At 28.1% G+C, this 20,376-nt stretch overlaps 1 protein-coding gene across 1 annotated transcript; it reads left to right on the forward strand.

Annotated features, from left to right (window-relative positions):
* The first annotated feature begins 11,033 nt into the window (after positions 1–11,033).
* Positions 11,034–20,036, forward strand: LOC110646783 (pumilio homolog 1). The gene is made up of 9 exons (XM_021800327.2): positions 11,034–12,103; positions 13,350–14,752; positions 14,838–14,979; positions 15,141–15,248; positions 16,114–16,326; positions 16,498–16,608; positions 17,453–17,647; positions 18,738–18,912; positions 19,594–20,036. Exons 1-9 carry the CDS (start codon positions 11,498–11,500, stop codon positions 19,632–19,634), a joined length of 2,994 nt encoding a protein of 997 aa, XP_021656019.1. The 5' UTR covers positions 11,034–11,497; the 3' UTR covers positions 19,635–20,036.
* Positions 20,037–20,376: the final 340 nt, after the last annotated feature.

Consider the following 20,376-nt stretch of genomic DNA (forward strand, 5'->3'; position numbering starts at 1 on the left):
TTTTAATTATAATTTTGATATTATTATATGTTCAAGCATGCCCATGCTTCACTTATAAATATGTATCAATGTAGTTAAATACTAGGCACGATTTATATTGCATTCATCATTGATGAAGTGCCATGGATATTGTTGGTGGTAATTTGGAGCAGTGTGCGTGCGATGGTGTGCGTGTGGTATGGTATTGGATATGAACAAGACGGGTAGACACGACTTGAGAGACACTCATTGGGATTCGGTCCTTTATGGATAAGTCAGGGTAGACATGGCTTGAGAGACACTCGCTGAGACCCCGCATTTGATTTATTAAGTGAAAGTTCGGCTTGAGAGACACTCATTGGTAGAGGTTGGATTAAGATAGTTGTATAGGGAATTAGCTCCCATATATGTATTGTTTGAACAGTGTTAGGTGGGTGAGTGCTCCAAATTGCTTTTTTGCTGCTATGATATGGTTTGTATGAAAATTATGATGATGTTGCATTCCATTCCTTATGATACATTAGCTTTAGTTAGCTATAGAAATTGTGGTTAAAATTAGTATTTTACTCTCTAAGTCAAACGCTCACTTCTGTTCATTTATTTTTCCATGCTACAAGAGGATTACTTGTTGTGACTAACCTGCTCTTCTTCTTCCCAGGTCAATTAGTAGTATTTGATGTATTTTGTACAATTGAGTTAAATTTTAGACTCCGCATGTATTAGGAGTATTTTAATTAATTTGGCTTTGTAATATAATATGGTATTGAATTTGTAAGATTATTGATTGCATGTATAACTGGATTGGATGAGGGAGCTGAGCTCCTATTGGATTTTTGATATCATGAGCATGTGGAAGGTGAGCTGAGCTCCCCAATTTATTTTATATTGTGTTTATAGGTCGAGCGAGTCAAAAAGTCTTCGTTAAATGGTCTATTTTATGGTCGGACTCTGTTCGGTTGAATTCTTGAAATTGGGCCCAAATGGGCCTTAGGAATGGGTTAATGAATAGTTAGGCTTACTACGGGCCTCGGGGGCTTTAGGCTGGCCCAGGTATTTGTGCCTGTCCGGCCCATAGGTTGGGTCGTGACATTTAATGTCATGTAAGCTTGTAATACAAAAAGAGGGTAAAGTGGATGGCCTTCTGACGGGTTACTCTGACGCTCAAGTCAAAATATTTGATAAGAGAATACTGGAATAACGATAGTGAAAATTTGAGAATGAGAATGTGCGTATTTATTTATGATTACTTTATTGATATTTATAGGTTTTTTAAGGAAATAGCCGTTACTTTATTTATGGATATGATATTAACTGAATATTCGATATTATCTCCATAAAATTCGCTCTTTGCTTAATTGCTGACATGATTATTGCTCGGTTCATGAGATCCGTGCTTTGCTTGATTAGTGGCATGATCATTGCCCGGTATGTCTTTTGTTCATCTTGTTGGGGCGAATGGAGGTATTTTGTTCAGTCTTTCTTATCCCATAGTTCTTTGTTTAGCTCGCTTGATCTTTTAATTATCTAAAACAATGTTTGACTTTTCTGACTGCCACGTTGAACATCCATGTAGAATTGACATTTTAACTTGGATTTTGGGCGAGTAATGTCATTCTTAGTAAAAAATCTTTTATACCATTGTTATCAGTGTGAATTTGATTATCAATATAATAAATCTTATTAATTTCCTTTTGATATAAAGGCTTATCTCACACACACAACCACCTTTTGCAAAATTATGGCATTTCAATTTCAACGATAATGAGAAATTAAGGGAAACATGCACCATTAAATATATCTTTAGTTATGAGATTTGGTTGATATCAAGTCTTTCAAAGCAATTCATAATATATTAATATGTATAGGGCAAGAGCCCAATTCAAATATCCTTTCCTTTTTTTATAAATAAAATAAAATTACTTGAAACTCAAATACATCACGTATTTATTAGAAAAGTTTAATTTAATTTATTTTTAAATTTTTATTCAATTTAATTCATAAATTTTAATTTAAATTTAATTTAATTCAAAAATTAAGAAATTAAGCTTCTTAACTTTTTTAGATTAAATAAATAAATTTAGTTATAAAAATAAGATTTAAACTTTTGACTTTTTATTTAAATTGAGAAATTTAATTTATAAATTATCATTTTTAAATTAATTAAACTTAAATTAAAATTTTAATTAATTTAAATAAAAAATAAAAAATAATCTAAATTAAACTTTCTTATAAATATAAAAACTAAATTTAATATTTTGCCAGATAAAAATTCATAATTTGCTATCAGTTTCATTCTTATGGGTTCTTGCACAGTGCCCATAACTAGAAGATAAACATTATGTAATAAAAAAATAAAAAATAAACTTCTACACACATAGAGTTCTATCTATTTAAGCCATTTAAGGTCTATATAAAATATGGAAATTTATTTTATTATTTTTTATATTTAGTATCGACAACACAGACTTCATTTAATTAATTGGTATATATACTTATCACATTAATGACAATTTGATTGATTAGTTGGGACGTGGAAAGATATTTTCTTATAAAATTAGATAATTGGTTTTATTTCATAATTTTAAACATCTCATGACAAAAAACAAGTAAATTATTAAAATTTTTAACACCCATTTCAATTTACAAATATTTAATTAAATTATTAAAATCTTTAAAAGTTTTTAATTAAATATTTTAATATTTTTAAAATATAATTAATATAAATTTGATATCATATGAAAATGAAAAAAATATATAGTATTATTGTAATTCTATGTCAATATTAGACATATAATGATAAATGAATGATAATTAGACATATAAGTGGTTACAGATTTTTGAGACTCACCCATATATATATGTTTACTTGTTAGGATCACACAGACATATATCTATATATATATATATATATCCCTTCACAATTAGATTATCATTTCATATAGGATCCTGCATAAAATCACTATTTTATTATATAATTTTCATGTGAGAATGAGTTTTCTAAATGCTAGATAAATATTTATATTAAGATTTATATATAATTAATTACAATACTTATAATGAATGTATAAATATAGATGTAAATATTTGATTTAACAGTTATTAAACTCATTTATATATAAGATCGATTTTATAATAGCTGCACCCATATTTTAATGTGTTTTCATTTTTGTAAAGTCTGTCACTTTAAAATTAATTAATTAATTAACTTAATAATTAAGCAAGTAAATTATATGTAAAAAAAGTTATTTATGATTTTTAATCACATCTTAATTAATATACTTTTTAGTTGAATTATGAAATATTATTTAGTTGTGAATATTTATTTATTTTTATTTTGTAGGGATATAATAGATGGATAATAATTGATGAACTATATAATAAGAAAGAAATGGTGAATAATCTTAGAATGAGTAGATAGAGATATTTAAATTTGAGAATTCCTCATTCTTTACATAGTAAAGATGAAAGAAAATTGCTCTGTATTGTTTTAATAATAATGATAAATTTTTATAATTTGTAAAATATTTTTTTTATATTAATATAAGCAATAAATTTATAATAAATGCCTCTAATTTATTGTTTAATATTTTTTTACTCACACAACAAATGGTCTCATGGGTCATGTTTCTCACTTTTGAAATTAATCATTTACAATAAAAATAATTTTTTGAAATATAAAATTCCATAATTTATTTTAGATTTAATCTAAAATTATGATTGAGAGATTAAAAGATGACTCAAAACTAATTTTTTGAAAAAATAATTCTCAAACACTATTTGAAAAAGTTGAATTTTTTTTTAATTTATGACGAGATATGTTAAATTAAAATAAAAATTTAAAAAGTGTAATAAATATTAATATTTAAAATAATATTTAAACAATTATCACTTCACACTAATGGTATGATAGAATTCTACAATATTTGATAAGAGAATATTGGAAGAATTATAGTAAGAATTTGAGAATGAGAATGTACGTACTTATTTCTGATTACTTTATTAGTATTTATAAACTTTTTAAGGAAATAGCCGTTACTTTATTTATGGATATGATATTGATTGAATATTCGAGATTATCTCCATAAAATTCGCTCTTTGCTTAATTGCTGACATGATTATTGCCCGGTTCATGAGATCAGTACTTTGCTTGATTATTGGCATGATCGTTGCTCGGTATGTCTTTTGTTCATCTTGTTGCGGCGAATGAAGGTATTTTGTTCAGCCTTTCTTATCCCATAGTTCTTTGTTTGGCTCGCTTGATCTTTCAATTATCTAAAACAATGTTTGACTTTTCTAACTGCCACGTTGAACATTCATGTAGAATTGACATTTTAACTTAAATTTTGGGCGAGTAATACCATTCTTATTCAAAAATCTTTTATACCATTGTTATCAATGTGAATTTGATTATCAATATAATAAATCTTATTAATTTCCTTTTGATATAAAGGCTTATCTCACACACACAACCACCTTTTGCAAAATTATGGCATTTCAATTTAAACGATAATGAGATTTGATTGATATTAAGTCTTTCTAAGCAATTCATAATATATTAATATGTATAGGGTAAGAGCCCAATTCAAATATCCTTTCCTTTTTTATAAACAAAATAAAATTACTTGAAACTCAAATACATCGTATATTTATTAGAAAAGTTTAATTTAATTTATTTTTAAATTTTTATTTAATTTAATTCATAAATTTTGATTTAAATTTAATTTGAAATTAAGCTTCTTAACTTTTTTAGATTAAATAAAGAAATTTAGTTATAAAATTAAGAATTAACCTTTTTGACTTCTTATTTAACTTAAGAAATTTAATTTATAAATTATAATTTTTAACTTAAATTAAACTTAAATTAAAATTTCAATTGATTTGAATAAAAAATTAAAAATAATATAAATTAAACTTTCTTATAAATATAAAAACTAAATTTAATATTTTGCCAGATAAAAATTCATAATTTGCTATCAGTTTCATTCTTATGGGTTCTTACACAGTGCCCATAACTAGAAGATAAACATTATGTAATAAAAAAATAAAAAATAAACTTCTACACACATAGAGTTCTATCTATTTAAGCCATCTAAGGTCTATATAAAATATGGAAATTTATTTTATTATTTTTTATATCTAGTATCTACAGCACAGACTTCATTTAACTAATTGGTCTATATACTTATCACATTTATGACAATTTGATTGATTAGTTGGGATGTGGGAAGATATTTTCTTATAAAATTAGATAATTGATTTTATTTCATAATTTTAAACATCTCATGACAAAAAACAAGTAAATTATTAAAATTTTTAACACCCATTTCAATTTACAAATATTTAATTAAACTATTAAAATCTTTAAAAGTTTTTAATTAAATATTTTAATATTTTTAAATTGCAATTAATATAAAATTGACATAATATGAAAATGAAAAAAATATATAGTATTATTGTAATTCTATGTCTACATCAGACATATAATGATAAATGAATGATAATTAGACATATAAGTGGTTACAAATTTTTGGGACTCACCCATATATATATATATGTTTACTTGTTGGGATTACACAGACATATATATATACACACATGCACGCGCGTGTATATATATATATATATATACCTTCACAATTAGATTACCATTTCATACAAGATCCTACATAAAATTATTATTTTATTATATAATTTTCATGTGAGAATGAGTTTTCTAAATGCTAGATAAATATTTATATTGAGATTTATATATAATTAATTATAATACTTATAATGAATGTATAAATATAGATGTAAATATTTGATTTAACGGTTATTAAACTCATTTATATATAAGATCGATTTTATAATAGCTGCACCCATATTTTAATGTGTTTTCATTTTTGTAAAGTCTGTCACTTTAAAATTAATTAATTAATTAATTTAATAATTAAGCAAGTAAACTATATGTAAAAAAGTTATTTATGATTTTTAATCACATCTTAATTAATATACTTTTTAGTTGAATTATGAAATATTATTTAGTTGTGAATATTTATTTATTTTTATTTAGTAGAGATATAATAGGTGGATAATAATTGATGAACTATATAATAAGAGATAAATGGTGAATAATGAGAATTTTTCATTCTTTACATAGTAAAGATGAAAGAAAATTGCTCTGTATTGTTTTAATAATAATGATAAATTTTTATAATTTGTAAAATATTTTTTTATATTAATATAAGCAATAAATTTGTAATAAATGCCTCTAATTTATTGTTTAATATTTTTTTACTCACACAACAAATGGTCTCATGTGTCATGTTTCTCACTCTCTGAAATTAATCATTTACAATAAAAATAATTTTTTGAAATATAAAATTCCATAATTTATTTTAGATTTAATCTATAATTATGATTGAGAGATTAAAAGATGACTCAAAACTAATTTTTTGAAAAAATAATTCTCAAACACTATTTGAAAAAGTAGAAAATTTTTTATTTATTTATGACGAGATATGTTAAATTAAAATAAAAATTTTAAAAGTGTAATAAATATTAATATTTAAAATAATATTTAAACAATTATCACTTCACACTAATGGTAGGATAGAATTATGTAATACTCAAAAGTATAGAGTTTAATTGATAATTTTTAAAATATAAGATAAAATTAAAAAGTTTTTGAAAATATATGATTTTTTTTGTAATTTTTCTTAATTTATTAATTATAAATATATTTTCTGTAAATTATAATATATAAATTTAAAAAACTATTGTATTGGGATATGATGATTTTAATAGATACTTTATATATTGTCATCTATAGTATAACTTAAAGATAAAATAATAATTTTTATTAAATATTTAGTATAAAAAGTTATATATAATTAATTAAAGTATATACAAAACAATAATTTAAAAATAGTTAAAGTTGATAATTTCTTCCAAAATTATTCATAATATTTTAATTTATACAAAATTAAAATAAACGGCAAAAAAATATTATAATCTTGAATATCAATATAGAATTGATTTTGAACATAAATGAAAAAGAATCCATATAATTAATAATAACTAATTTGAGAGAATTAATTATTATTGTTATATATAGTTTTATTAATTATGTATAATTTTTATAGTAAATATTTAAGGAAAATTATTTTTTATTATTTAGGTTATGCTAAGGATGGTAACATATAAATTATAAAGTACATATTAAAATATCATATATGAATCCAAATAATTTCTTAAATACTAAAAAAATGATCAAAACTTGATTATATTGCTTGAATAATATTAGAATTCATTTAAATTTATATATTTTATTTAATAATACATATAAAATAAATAAATAATATTTTTAAATTTAATAATTTTAATTAATAAATTTAGAGAAATTGATAACAAAATTTTTATGTTTTCAAAATTTTTTTAATTATATCTTATACTTTAAAAATTATCAATTAAATTTTATATTTTTAAATATTGTAAAATTTTATTATATTAATATGTCACATAATATTTGATATGGTAATTGATGTAACATCTTTATTAGTTACTTAATAATAATAATAATAATAATAATATGATAGAATTATATAATGTTTAAAAGTATAGAATTTAATTAATAATTTTTAAAATATAAATAAAATTAAAAAATTTTAAAAGTGCAATTTTTTTTTTCAAATATTAAATAGAAACTTAACATTTTAATAAAGCAGTTCATTTAAAAAATAAATAAATAATATATCTAATTACTGCTTAAAAATCCAAAAAAGCATCTTTGAAATTCCAAAACAAAGATTCTTCCAACTCGCAGCACTATAAAAGATAAATAAAAATATAAATAAATAAATAAAGGCAGCAAAAATATCAAGAGCCAAGATGGTGTATTGATAGGAACTGGACAGTAGCAATCAGCGCATCCATCGTGATATTTGGGTATTTCAAAGTCATTTATCATCACTTCCCAAAAGACATCCACTGCGCGTGGTCAAAATAGAGTAATTATGGGGCCTATTGCCATTGTGTAACCATAGGCCAGGTGTGTCTTCTCTATTTGTCACTCGCGAAAAAGGAGCGTGCCTCTTTGACTTTATCACGATTTCAGATAAACGTCGCTCCTTCAAACAAACTTCCTTGTCGTTGTCTCAACTGTGTATGTACGCACACCCTTGTTTAAGGTGAACGAAATTCAATTCAAATCGAAAAATTAAATTAAATTAAATTAAATTAAGTTAATTGATGAAATTTTAAAATTTAATTTATTAAGTTTAATTTATTAAGTTTAATTGTATATTATAAAAATTTTAATTATTTAAATTTGATTTAATTTAAAAAAAATTAATTAAAATGAATCGAATTAAATAATAATTTATATATTCAAATCGAATTAAATTAAATTTAATTAATTTTTAAATTAATTTATTTTTATAAAAAAATTATGAATTATATTTAATTATATATATATTAATGGTTTAATTTTATTGATTAATGGTTATTAGGTTCAAACTAAAGTTAAAATTAGACCAAATAACTTAAAAATCAAATCTATATTAAAAAATCAATTAAAAATGAAAACTGATTGTTTTAAACCAAACTAAATCGAAATAAAGCGATTCGATTCAATTTAGTTCGATTTTTAAAATTAAAATTTAATTTTATAATTTAATTCGGTTCGATTAGATTCGATTCGATTCGAACGGAATGCTCACCCCTACCCTTATTTTTGTTCCATTATTTATCTCTGCCATAATTTATGAAAAATTTATAATTTGATCTCAAATTTTACTCTGTATTATATTTTATTTTTTAAATTTTAAATAATTAATTATTTTAATACTTAAATTTTATACTTATATTTTATTTTAATTCATAAATTTTTATAAATTAATTATTTATTATACTTTAATTTCTATAATTTTAATATATAAAATAATTTATTATTTAAAAAATTAAAATTATTATAAATATTAAAATTATAAAATTAAATTATTTTATATTAAAATTAAAATAATTAAATAATTTATTTCTTAAAATTTAAAGATAAAAATATAATATAGTACAAAACTCATAAATTAGATAATTAATTTTTTAAAATCTAAGGGTTAAAGAATAATATAAAGTAAAATTCGTGGATAAATAATAAATTTTATTTTTTTTTAAAGAGAATAATCTTAATATAATATTATTATATATAAAAAATTTCTAATTAAGTACTAGTGGTATATTGCAATGTCATATTTATCATGAGATGAAATAATTAAACTTGCATATCAATCATGTTTGGCCTCCATTCTTGTTTATTTTCTCCAATGAGCTTAATTAAGCTTTGTTTGTCATTGAGGTTTTAGAAAAAAAGAAAAAATTTAAAAAATCTTCATTTTAAATATTGTAAAAAAATGTCAAGAAAAAAGTTTATTTTATTATTTTATGATTCTTATAACTATAATATATTAAAATTATTTTTAAATTAATTTTGATACTTCTAATTAATTTATTTATAAAAGTATTTTTCTAAATAGCAATTTTAACAATAATACATTATGTGTATGCTATTTTAATCATACACATTATTTTAAAAGGCTTTATTTATAATCACATGTAACTTTCAGTGACATTGAATTAAAATTTGAAGAAAATTTATCATTAGAAATACTCTTAAATAAAATTAAAGCCTTCAAATTTTAAGGTTTAAATGAAAAGCTAACATGCATGATGAAAATATAAAAATTAATAAATTAAAATAACCTATTAAAAGCTTTATTTAAAAATAATAGATCATATACATAATCTAAGTTTTTTTCATTTTTTTGTTATACAAGGTAAATTGCTAAAAATATATCATTTGAATTTTGCCATAACATATAATTTGTAGTTGCTCCAACGTGGTAACATTAACAATTTTATTTTCACGAGTGAGTCGGACATGCTTAAAGAATGATTCTTCAGGATTTCATATCAATTGTGGATAGTGTGTGTATAGCTTATATAAAAACAAAGACTTTATTAAAATTATTATGGTTTTAATAAGCGTCAATTTTCATCACTGAATCGTGTGTGTCTATCTATTAACAAAAAAAAATATTTATTATATGTCATTAATAAAAATTATAAAATTTAATAATACAATAATCAAAGAATAAAACAATTTATCCACTATTTATTGCTATTAATAAGAATTAGAAGTAAATTTTAATTTGTTTACTGCACGTAAAATATGTTGTTAAAATTTAAATTTATTGAAATGCATATAAAATTATTAGATTAAATAAAAATTTTATTAAACAAAATAATTAAGAAATAAAAACAACTAATATCAATATATGAGGCAGAAAATAAATGTGTTAGTTATTACCATTTTTTTTTTTAGAATTATTACCAAGCCTAGGAAGAAAAACATGCATTTGCTCTGCCATATTAATTAAAAGTTAAAAACCTAAAAATGTTAATGTGTTTGGCACTTTAATAATTATGGAATAAATATTTTCATTTTATTATTTGTGATATATATATATAGTTATTTATTTATATATAAATATCTATATGATATGATTTTTTTGATGCAGAATAATATGTAAATATAATTTATAAATTTGATAGTAAATAAACTTTTATGATATTAAACTTTAATTTAAATATAAAAAATTAAATAAAAAATAATACAAATAATCATAAAGAGAAATGATAGCAACAAGTTTCTAATCATTTACATATTATGTAATTTATAAAATAATATTTAATATTTAAGATATATGAAAATAAGGACTATTAAAATTATTATAATTTTAATAATAATTTATTTTTATTATTAATTTATATATATTTTTTATATCTGATAAAAAAATTGTGATTAATAAGATAATATCATATTATATAATAAAATTAATTGAAAATTGTGAAAAAATAGACATTTTTTAAAAAATTATAATATGCGACTCCTTTTTACATTTTATGAAAAATTTCTAAACTTAAAAGAAAAGTTTTTATTTTTATTTTTATTTTTTATAATTAGCTTGAGTTGAGACTCAACTCAAAACTTCGGCTTACTTGGAATTAAATTACAAGAAATAAAACCCTAAAGGCCTCTTGTAAGAACAAATCCTCATAGAATCAATCCCTGCCGTCACTTCATCAATCCAACGGTCAAGATCAGGCCATCTCTCGTGCTTATCATTCATCTCTTTCATCAGTTCACTCTCCCCTCCCTTTCTGTGTCTTTGTTCTTGTCTCCGTCTCTCTCTAACAGCATGGCTAAAGCCACCCTTATTTGATCATCTGCAACGCTCTTCACTGTCAATCTGATCTCTGTATTTATTACCAAATGTACACTCTTTAGCACAATATCAACACCTTAACACACAATCAAGGACTTTTCATTTTTCTTTAATTCTTTTTTTTTTTGGGTTCGAGGGGTTGTTGGTTTTGATCGGCAAAAACAACTTATTTGAACCTAAAAAACAAGCCCCAGTTCAATTTTAGCCATATTTAGCTTAAATTTAGTTAGAAGTTTCAATCTTTACGCACATATCTAATGATCACAGACACGTATTCAAAGATTTTGCCTGATATATCGATGCGATCAATGCTCAAAAATGAAGATTTGGGCAAACTGATTAGAGAGCAAAGGCTACAACAAGAGGCAGCGAGTGACAGAGAGAAGGAGCTCAATATTTATCGGAGCGGGTCTGCCCCGCCTACTGTAGAAGGGTCTTTAAGCTCGATTGGGGGCTTGTTTGATGCTACTGCGTTACCTGGTATCAAGAAGAGCAACAAAGGCGGGTTCTTGAGCGAGGAGGAGATAAGGTCTGATCCAGCGTATGTTAATTATTACTACTCTAACGTGAACTTGAATCCAAGACTGCCGCCTCCTTTGTTATCAAAGGAGGATTGGAGGTATACTCAGAGATTACATGGCGGTGGGGTTAATTCTGTGGTTGGGGATGGAAGGAAGGGAAGTAGAGGTGGCGATAATGAAGGGAACAGGTCTCTTTTCGCAGTGCAGCCAGGTTTTGGAGAAAAGACGGAGGAGAATGGGAATGGGACTGGTGGAGGAGTGGAGTGGGGAGGAGATGGACTGATTGGGTTGCCGGGTTTGGGCCTAGGAAGCAGGCAAAAGAGCATTGCAGAAATCATTCAGGTGAAACTTCAAATATTTGTGTCTTGTGTTGTTGTTGCTGTTGTTCGTTTTATATATATATATATATATATATATATATATATATATATATATATATATATATATATCCAAATCAGTTGCTGCTTCTTAGATTTTCGATGCCATATTTATTGAAATAGCGTCTTATACTTTATCCGATAATGGGAAGTGTGGTCATTTGAAGCATTGGGTGCAATTTACTATGCTTCTTTTTTCTATGGATTATGTTAGTCGTAAGCTGTTTTGGAATTTTTTTTTAATAATTACTATTGGTATTGAAATAATGATGATCTTTTGTTAGCTGTAGTATGTAGAGCTATAGTCGATGCATTGGAGCTAGTCAAAATATTTTAGCGATAGTTAGAGCTTGTGGCTTCTATGATTTTTAGTGTGTCAATAGTCATTGCTTGATATGTAAATTCTATGTTTGTTTCCTGGAGTAATCTGTGTACTTGTTTAGGCATGTAGCTTGTATGCTGTGTGGAGGGTTAATGATATATTGTTCTTCATGTTTGGGAAGTTCTGATTATTGCTCCTTTTTTTTTTTGTCATTTTCTGAGAGTTGGTTGCCAATCTTGATCTGTTAATGCAAGTTAATTTATCTACTGTTTTTGGTTTTTGAATTTCTGTTAATTGCTTGATTTTGGCAGATATAGCTCTTCTCAGTTATGTTGTTCTTTGCCTTGTTCCTTTTGCCCTTTACATCCCATCTATAATTGTTTATATGGTGGTTGTTATTTTCTAACAAATTATTTTTTGTTGTTATTGATACTTTTTTTGTTGGCACTGCACTGATGTGTATCTTGGTGATTAGTAACCTTGTATTGCTGTCTGCAATTCTGCATGAATTTTTAGGATGTTTTGAGTGGAAACATATCTTAATCTAGTTTGACGGTGATTAGAAAGTGAAGGCCTGTTCTTTTATCCTTTTGTTTGCTATAAACTGTTATAAATAGTTACTGTCCCTTGGATTTCCTAAAAGTACCTGGATCTAGTTGAGAGAGGTTCAATACTTTTTATTTTACCTTTCTACAAATTTTGTTCATGTTTCTTTGCATGAATTAATGCATTAATATACATATGCAGGTTTTTGGGGGGTGTGTGCAGCATATACATTGCATTCTTCTTATTCTCGATATTTAATGTCAGAATTTTTCTGTAATTTCTTTGTCTTTTACTTTCTCGTGGCTTTGTTGTTCACTTAATGGTGTTTGTTTTTATGATGCAGGATGATATGGATCATGCATATCCCATCTCAAGGCATCCCTCACGTCCAGCTAGTCGCAATGCATATGATGATAATGTAGAAACTTCTGAATCCCAATTTGCTCAGCTTCATGATTTAGCATCTGCTGAAGCTTTGCGATCTGTTTCAAATAAACAGGGGATTCCTGTGGTCCCAAATGTTGGTGCAACAGCTCATCATAGCTATGCTTCTGCTTTAGGTGCTTCCTTGTCACGAAGCTCTACACCTGATCCTCAACTTGTAGCTAGAGCTCCTAGTCCTCGCATTCCACCCATTGGAGGGGGTAGGGTCAATTCTATGGATAAAAGAGAAGTGAGTGGGCCAAACTCATTTAAAGGTGTCTCATCAAGCTTGGATGAGTCTGCTGAGTTCGTGGCTGCTTTGTCTGGGTTGAATCTATCACCTGTTGATGTAGAGAATCACTCACGGTCACAAAGCGAACATAACATTGATGATCACCATGATCTCTACAATTTGCATGGCGACCAGAACCATGTAAAGCAACAGTCTTTTTTGAATAAGTCTAATTCATATGCTAACTCCTTAAAAGGCCCTTCAACACCAGCTTTCAATGGCCGAGGAGGCTCTCCTTCTGACCTCCAGAGCGCCGATAACATGAATTCTCCATTTTCAAGCTATGGCTTGAGTGGGTATTCTGTGAATCCTTCATCACCATCCATGATGGGAAGCCACCTTGGCAGTGGGAGCTTGCTACCTTTATTTGAAAATGTTGCTGCTGCATCTGCAGTGGGAGGAACTGGATTGGATTCTAGAGCGCTGAGCGCTTTAGGGCCAAACTTTATGGCTACAACAGCAGAATTACAGAATCTTAGTAGAGTTGGAAATCGGAGCGCAGGTAATGCTCTGCAGATGCCCTTAATGGATCCATTATATCTTCAGTACCTGAGATCAAATGAGTATGCTGCTGCACAGCTTGGGGCACTTAATGAACCTTGTATAGACAGGGAGTACCTTGGTAATTCATACCTGGATCTGCTCCAAAAAGCTTACTTAGGAACATTGCTTTCACCTCAAAAATCACCGTACGGTGTTCCCTATCTTGGTAAATCTGGCAGCTTGAATCAGAATTACTATGGTAATCCAGCATTTGGTCTTGGCATGTCCTATTCTGGGAGCCCAATAGGGGGTCCCCTTCTTCCAAATTCTCCTATTGGATCTGGCAGTCCTGTTAGGCACAGTGAACGAAACATGCGTTTTACTACTGGAATGAGGAATCTGTCAGGGGGTGTTATGGGATCTTGGCACTCAGAATCTGGTGGTAACCTGGATGAAAGTTTTCCTTCCTCATTGCTAGATGAGTTCAAAAGCAGTAAAACTAAATGTTTTGAGCTCTCGGAAATTACAGGTCATGTTGTTGAGTTCAGGTACATACCACCTGGTCAAACTTTTGTCCTTTCACTTTGAGCTTCAAGAAATTTAATTTTATTGTACAATACCTTTATTAAACAGTGCCGATCAGTACGGAAGTCGATTCATTCAACAGAAACTTGAAACTGCTACAACAGAAGAGAAAAACATGGTTTTCAATGAAATTATGCCGCAAGCTCTTTCATTAATGACAGATGTTTTCGGTAATTATGTGATTCAAAAGGTATTTCTCATTTCAAAACTTAATTTTCCTGTGACTATTTTGTTGGGCATACAGTAGTAGCATGTTTTTGTATGTTAAATCATGTGCTGCTATCTACAATCACACATGGTTACACAAAAAAAAAGACTCGACTTATGCATGGAAAAAAATTTTATCTTCAGTTTTTTGAGCATGGATCTGCATCCCAAATAAGAGAACTGGCTGACCAACTAACTGGGCATGTCCTGACACTTAGCCTTCAAATGTATGGTTGTCGAGTGATCCAAAAGGTATGTGTACTCAGTGACTCTCCATGTGATACTTACATTATGATAGTGTTTTTCTCAATTATACAATAGTGCTGTTTACTTATATGGTTCTGTCTTAATAGCTAATGTTGGAGTTGCTACCAATTGATTTCCGCTAGTATCTTGGGGCCTAGTCAGGCATGACATTATAAAAGTTCCAGATTGGCATGCAGGATTCAGGAATTTATCCCCACTGCACAGCGTTTGAGTAATTGAATTGAGTCAAATTGCTTCAACCAGCCAAAATTATGGGTTTCTGTTGCATTCCTCAAATTTTGGATATTGTTAATTTTGAGTTCAATGCATAGACATCTGATCTTTTGTTACACTTGAGTTGGGATGGGAAGTCCCTCATGTTCAGGGTTAACTACTAGGGTTTTTTTGTTTGGGGCAAAATTTTAAAATTTAAAACATGAACATAATTTTAATGTATTTTTTTATTAAAAAAAATTACTGTTTGTCCCCCTTAAAATTTTCCCTATAATTTTTAAAAAATTAATGTTTGTTCCTCCAATATTTTTACCTTTGTGTAAATTCCATTCATATTTTTTTTACATTATTTAATTTTGATATCTTATTATTTTATATTTTATTTTGTTCCCTATTTATTTTATCAAGATTTCATTTAGTTTCTTATTAATATTTACCCCCCCCCCCCCCCCCCCCCCCCCCAAAAAAAAAAAAAAAAGAAAAAGAAAAAAGGGGGTAAATTTCTAGTTTCGCCCCTGCCCAAGTTCTTGATTTGGTTCTGAAAGTGTTTGGCATTTTTTAAATGTAGAATGATATATTTGATTTCAAATTAAATCCTAAGATTTTGTATTTAAAACGCTTTGTTCTTGATAACCAGGCTATAGAAGTGGTTGAGCTGGACCAGCAGACAAAAATGGTGACAGAGCTTGACGGTCATATTATGCGGTGTGTACGAGATCAGAATGGGAACCATGTCATCCAGAAGTGTATTGAATGTGTACCTGAAGATGCTATACAGTTTATTGTTTCAACATTTTATGATCAAGTCGTGACACTGTCCACTCATCCATATGGTTGTCGAGTCATACAGGTTTGTATACTCTGTTTTCCTATGTACATATACATGTGCATACATAAGCATTTACATCTACGCATATACGTATATGTTTCTGTATTTTGCATGTTTGTGTAGTAAAAAAAAAAAAATCCTGTTGTAAAGTGCCAACAGTTATTGATTCCAATTTGTTGCGAATTCTGACAGAGAGTCCTGGAGCACTGCCATAATACAAAAACCCAGCATATAATGATGCATGAGATTTTGCAATCTGTTTGCATGTTGGCACAAGACCAGTATGGAAATTATGTTGTACAGGTTTGTTACACAAATGATTGATGCTTTTGACATATATGCATATTTTCTAGTAAGCATGGAAATGATATAGGATACTGATTATTGACAATACAATATGTTTAAGATAATTTTTTTATAATCTGTATGTGTTTGGCATACAATAGCTGCATATATAAAAAGGTTGAGAAAGCTACAGCTCCTAGGTTTAAGTATCACTGAATCACGTTCATTATTTGACCATAATTTTATGATTGATGTTGGGTAAACTCAATGGTATTGTACTATGTTTGATATATCTAGCATTATGGAACCAAGGTCCAATGTTATTCAGTTAATAAGAAAACATATTAAATTTGTGGGAGGTATCTTGTTAGATCTATCAAATGGGCATAAAGAATTAACAACATAGCAATGAAGGATGGCACTTTCTTGTTTCTGATTTTAGTCGGCAACCATTATTTCCATGGGTTGGTTGGTGAGAAAACTGATTATGCTACTTATTGTGCAAATGTGTGGCAGAATTATAAACTATGCTAGGTGAAATGAGCTATCCTTGCTTTAAAATACTTGACCATGTGTCTCTAATTAAAGCACATATTCTATAATTTATATAGCTTGATTTATTTAGCATCAACAATGAAAACAGCAACTCTATAATTACATTTCACATTAACAGTAACAACTCTATAATTATGTGTAATGTTTGTTTATTTCACATGACAACTCTCTCTCTCTCTCTCTCTCTCTCTCACACACACACACACACACACACACAGAGATAGAGACACATGCAAATTCTATGTACTTAGTCTATTTTTCTACTTTTAAACTAACATGTTCTAATTTATTGCATATAATATTACAGCATGTGCTAGAGCATGGGAAACCTCACGAACGTTCAGCAATAATAAAGAAATTAACTGGGCAGATAGTTCAAATGAGCCAGCAGAAGTTTGCCTCCAATGTTATAGAGAAGTGTTTAACGTTTGGTACTCCTGCAGAATGCCAGGCCCTGGTGAATGAGATGCTTGGTACCACTGATGAAAATGAGCCTCTTCAGGTTTATGAATGACTAATAAGCAGATAATTATTGAAGCTTCTTGCTTATATATGTTCTTATCTTTAATTTATTTTCACATCATGGTGGAAACTGAATGATACATTTGCTGATCTGGGAGTTCTTCAGAATATCTGTATCCATTCTCTAATCTTCCCCCACCCCACACACCCACACATCTAAAAATACCAACAAAAATAGGTTTTCTAGATTGACAGCTCTCAGCTCTTTTGTGTCAGATTGGTATATTAGTTTGTTATGCAATTGGTTTTTGCCCAGTTAGACTATTATTACTCCGAGTTAGGAGGTGGAAGGCATTACAATTGGAAACAGTGTAATTTCTTGTATTTTTCTTCAAAATGCATTGTCAATTATGTGACCTGTCAGAATATTTTCACATTTGGGATTTTATCATGCCCTGTCTGATGCGGTTGATCTGTCTTCTTCCTTTAGTCTCATCTGTAATCTTAGCTTGCCAAATGTCCCCAGGGTACCTGGCAATTGTCCAGAAGTTAATGCGTTGTTCTCCATTTACATTACTATGTTGGATGTCAAAGATTTGAGCAGTGGAAACAGGTTATTGGACAATCTTTTAGCAACATGTCTGGCTTTAACACAGATCTACACCCCTTTAGTTGTTAGAATATGTAATCAATCATGTTGGAATTCAGTCCTTGGATTTACAAAATTGTTAGTCTAATGATTCATTGATGTTAAACTTGTTTTGTTGAGATGTCTTTTGGAATTCATCCTTAAGGATTGAATCTGTACTATAAATCATTGTTTTAATGGTGACTTCTTTACCACTTTTAGTGCGGTGACATGCTTAGACACCCATTGGTTCCTTGGCTTAAGGCCCTGTTAAGGATTATGTTGCTTAACTTTTACTTTTCCTTTATACTTTTATTATTTTTTAATCAGCAAATGGCTAGGTTTTCATATAAAAGTCCTTTTGAAGTGGGCTCTCATTTTGGTGAACTCTTTTGTTGAGCTTGCATAATTTGCTATTCTTTTTTGATTTAGTGCTTATCTGATTTCAATGTTGTCTTTGAGAATTGGGTCTTAGTTTAGTTCTGTTTCTTATTGCATGCAGGTCATGATGAAAGATCAGTTCGCTAATTACGTTGTACAGAAAGTGCTGGAAACTTGTGATGACCAGCAACTTGAACTAATCCTTAATCGAATAAAGGTTCACTTAAATGCTCTGAAGAAGTATACTTACGGGAAGCATATAGTTGCGCGTGTAGAGAAACTTGTTGCAGCTGGAGGTAATCCTACGCATTTTCCTGCTTTATCATAATTTGGTCTGATTTTCCATTTTTTTTTTTTAACTCAAGAAGAGAATCAGCTGCAAACTTTTGATACATTATTTTTTCTTCACATTGTTCTTTCATGCAGTCATTGTTTAACAGTTGATTTAGGGCTGCCTGCTGATCATTTAACGTTCCTGGATGAGCATTTTATTGTGTTCAGTGAGCCAATGTCAATGAGAATGACATTAGACATGATGCTTTTATTTATATTATTATTATTATTATTATTATTATTATTATTAGTTAAAGTTCACTATGCATATAATAGGGAAAAAAATTGTTAAAGCGGTTTTGTTTTCAACTCTTGAGCAAAACAAGTGTGCAAAAATGTTCTGAATTTTGAGTCAAAAAATGAGCTTTCCCACATATGTATTGTTCCCCAGCTGCCTGAATCCTGATACAGTTTTATCATCAACCAAGTAGGCATTAGAAAGCTTTCTGATGATTCTGCATTTTTGAAGAAAACTACGCACAGATTATTTGCAAAAGATCTTTGATTTCTTGCATTAAGCTCTTTCCTTCTCAATGTTAGAATTAACTTTTGATGGGCTGAGGTACGGAATGCTAATGTTACAAATTAAGTTGTATCACTAGTGCAGAAATAACTCTTAACAAGTGCTCTCCATTTTTTTGCAGAGAGGAGGATTAGTGTCCTTACCCTGAATCCTGCTGCTTAGATGGCATAGGAGAAGTTGTACAGCTAACTGAGGATAGTATGAGCGCCTCTAGCTTTCTTCTTTCTTTTCATATCTAGTAATGGCTCTGTCTATTTATTTGGATAGATGGGAGCTTAACGAAAATAAAATTGTCAGTTGTACTTAAAACTGTACATTGTTTGAAGATATACCTAGATCAGGCTAGCCGAGGCTCAGATGGTGAAACATACTGATGCCCTCGCAAGAGGAGATAAAATTTACTGTACAAGTTTTAAGGGTGTAAAAAGGGAGGAAGTAGTGGATTTGTGATCGTGACTGTACAAAATATTACCAGGTAGAGATGGCCTGTGTTTAGGAGTCTGGAATTTTTCTCATGTATGGATCGTTTGTTCTCCTTTATTTAAAGAACTTTTCCCCACGTTATCATGGCCGTTATGGTGTGGTGGAGAATGTATTATATGCATGGTGAAGGCAGGATTTGAGATTAATGGGGATAAATTTTTACAAAAAAAAAAAAAAAAATTGTATAATTGTTTTGAGGGCCCTTTTGGTTCAAATTTCACAGTTGAATTTAAAATTTTGATCTAAACACAAGGTAACTGTAGGCAAGCAAATCACTATTCCAAAAGGGAATAGAAGCGCTTGTTGGAGTTGCAGGGGTTATGTAGTACCAGGCCGATGTAATCTTTTTAAGTACAAAGGAGTGGCTTCTCATGTAAAAAATTGTAAAAACTTTATCATTTTATTAGGGGTGGTTGTTAAT

This window comes from Hevea brasiliensis, chromosome 8, assembly GCF_030052815.1.
Source record: "Hevea brasiliensis isolate MT/VB/25A 57/8 chromosome 8, ASM3005281v1, whole genome shotgun sequence".
NCBI lineage: Eukaryota > Viridiplantae > Streptophyta > Magnoliopsida > Malpighiales > Euphorbiaceae > Hevea > Hevea brasiliensis.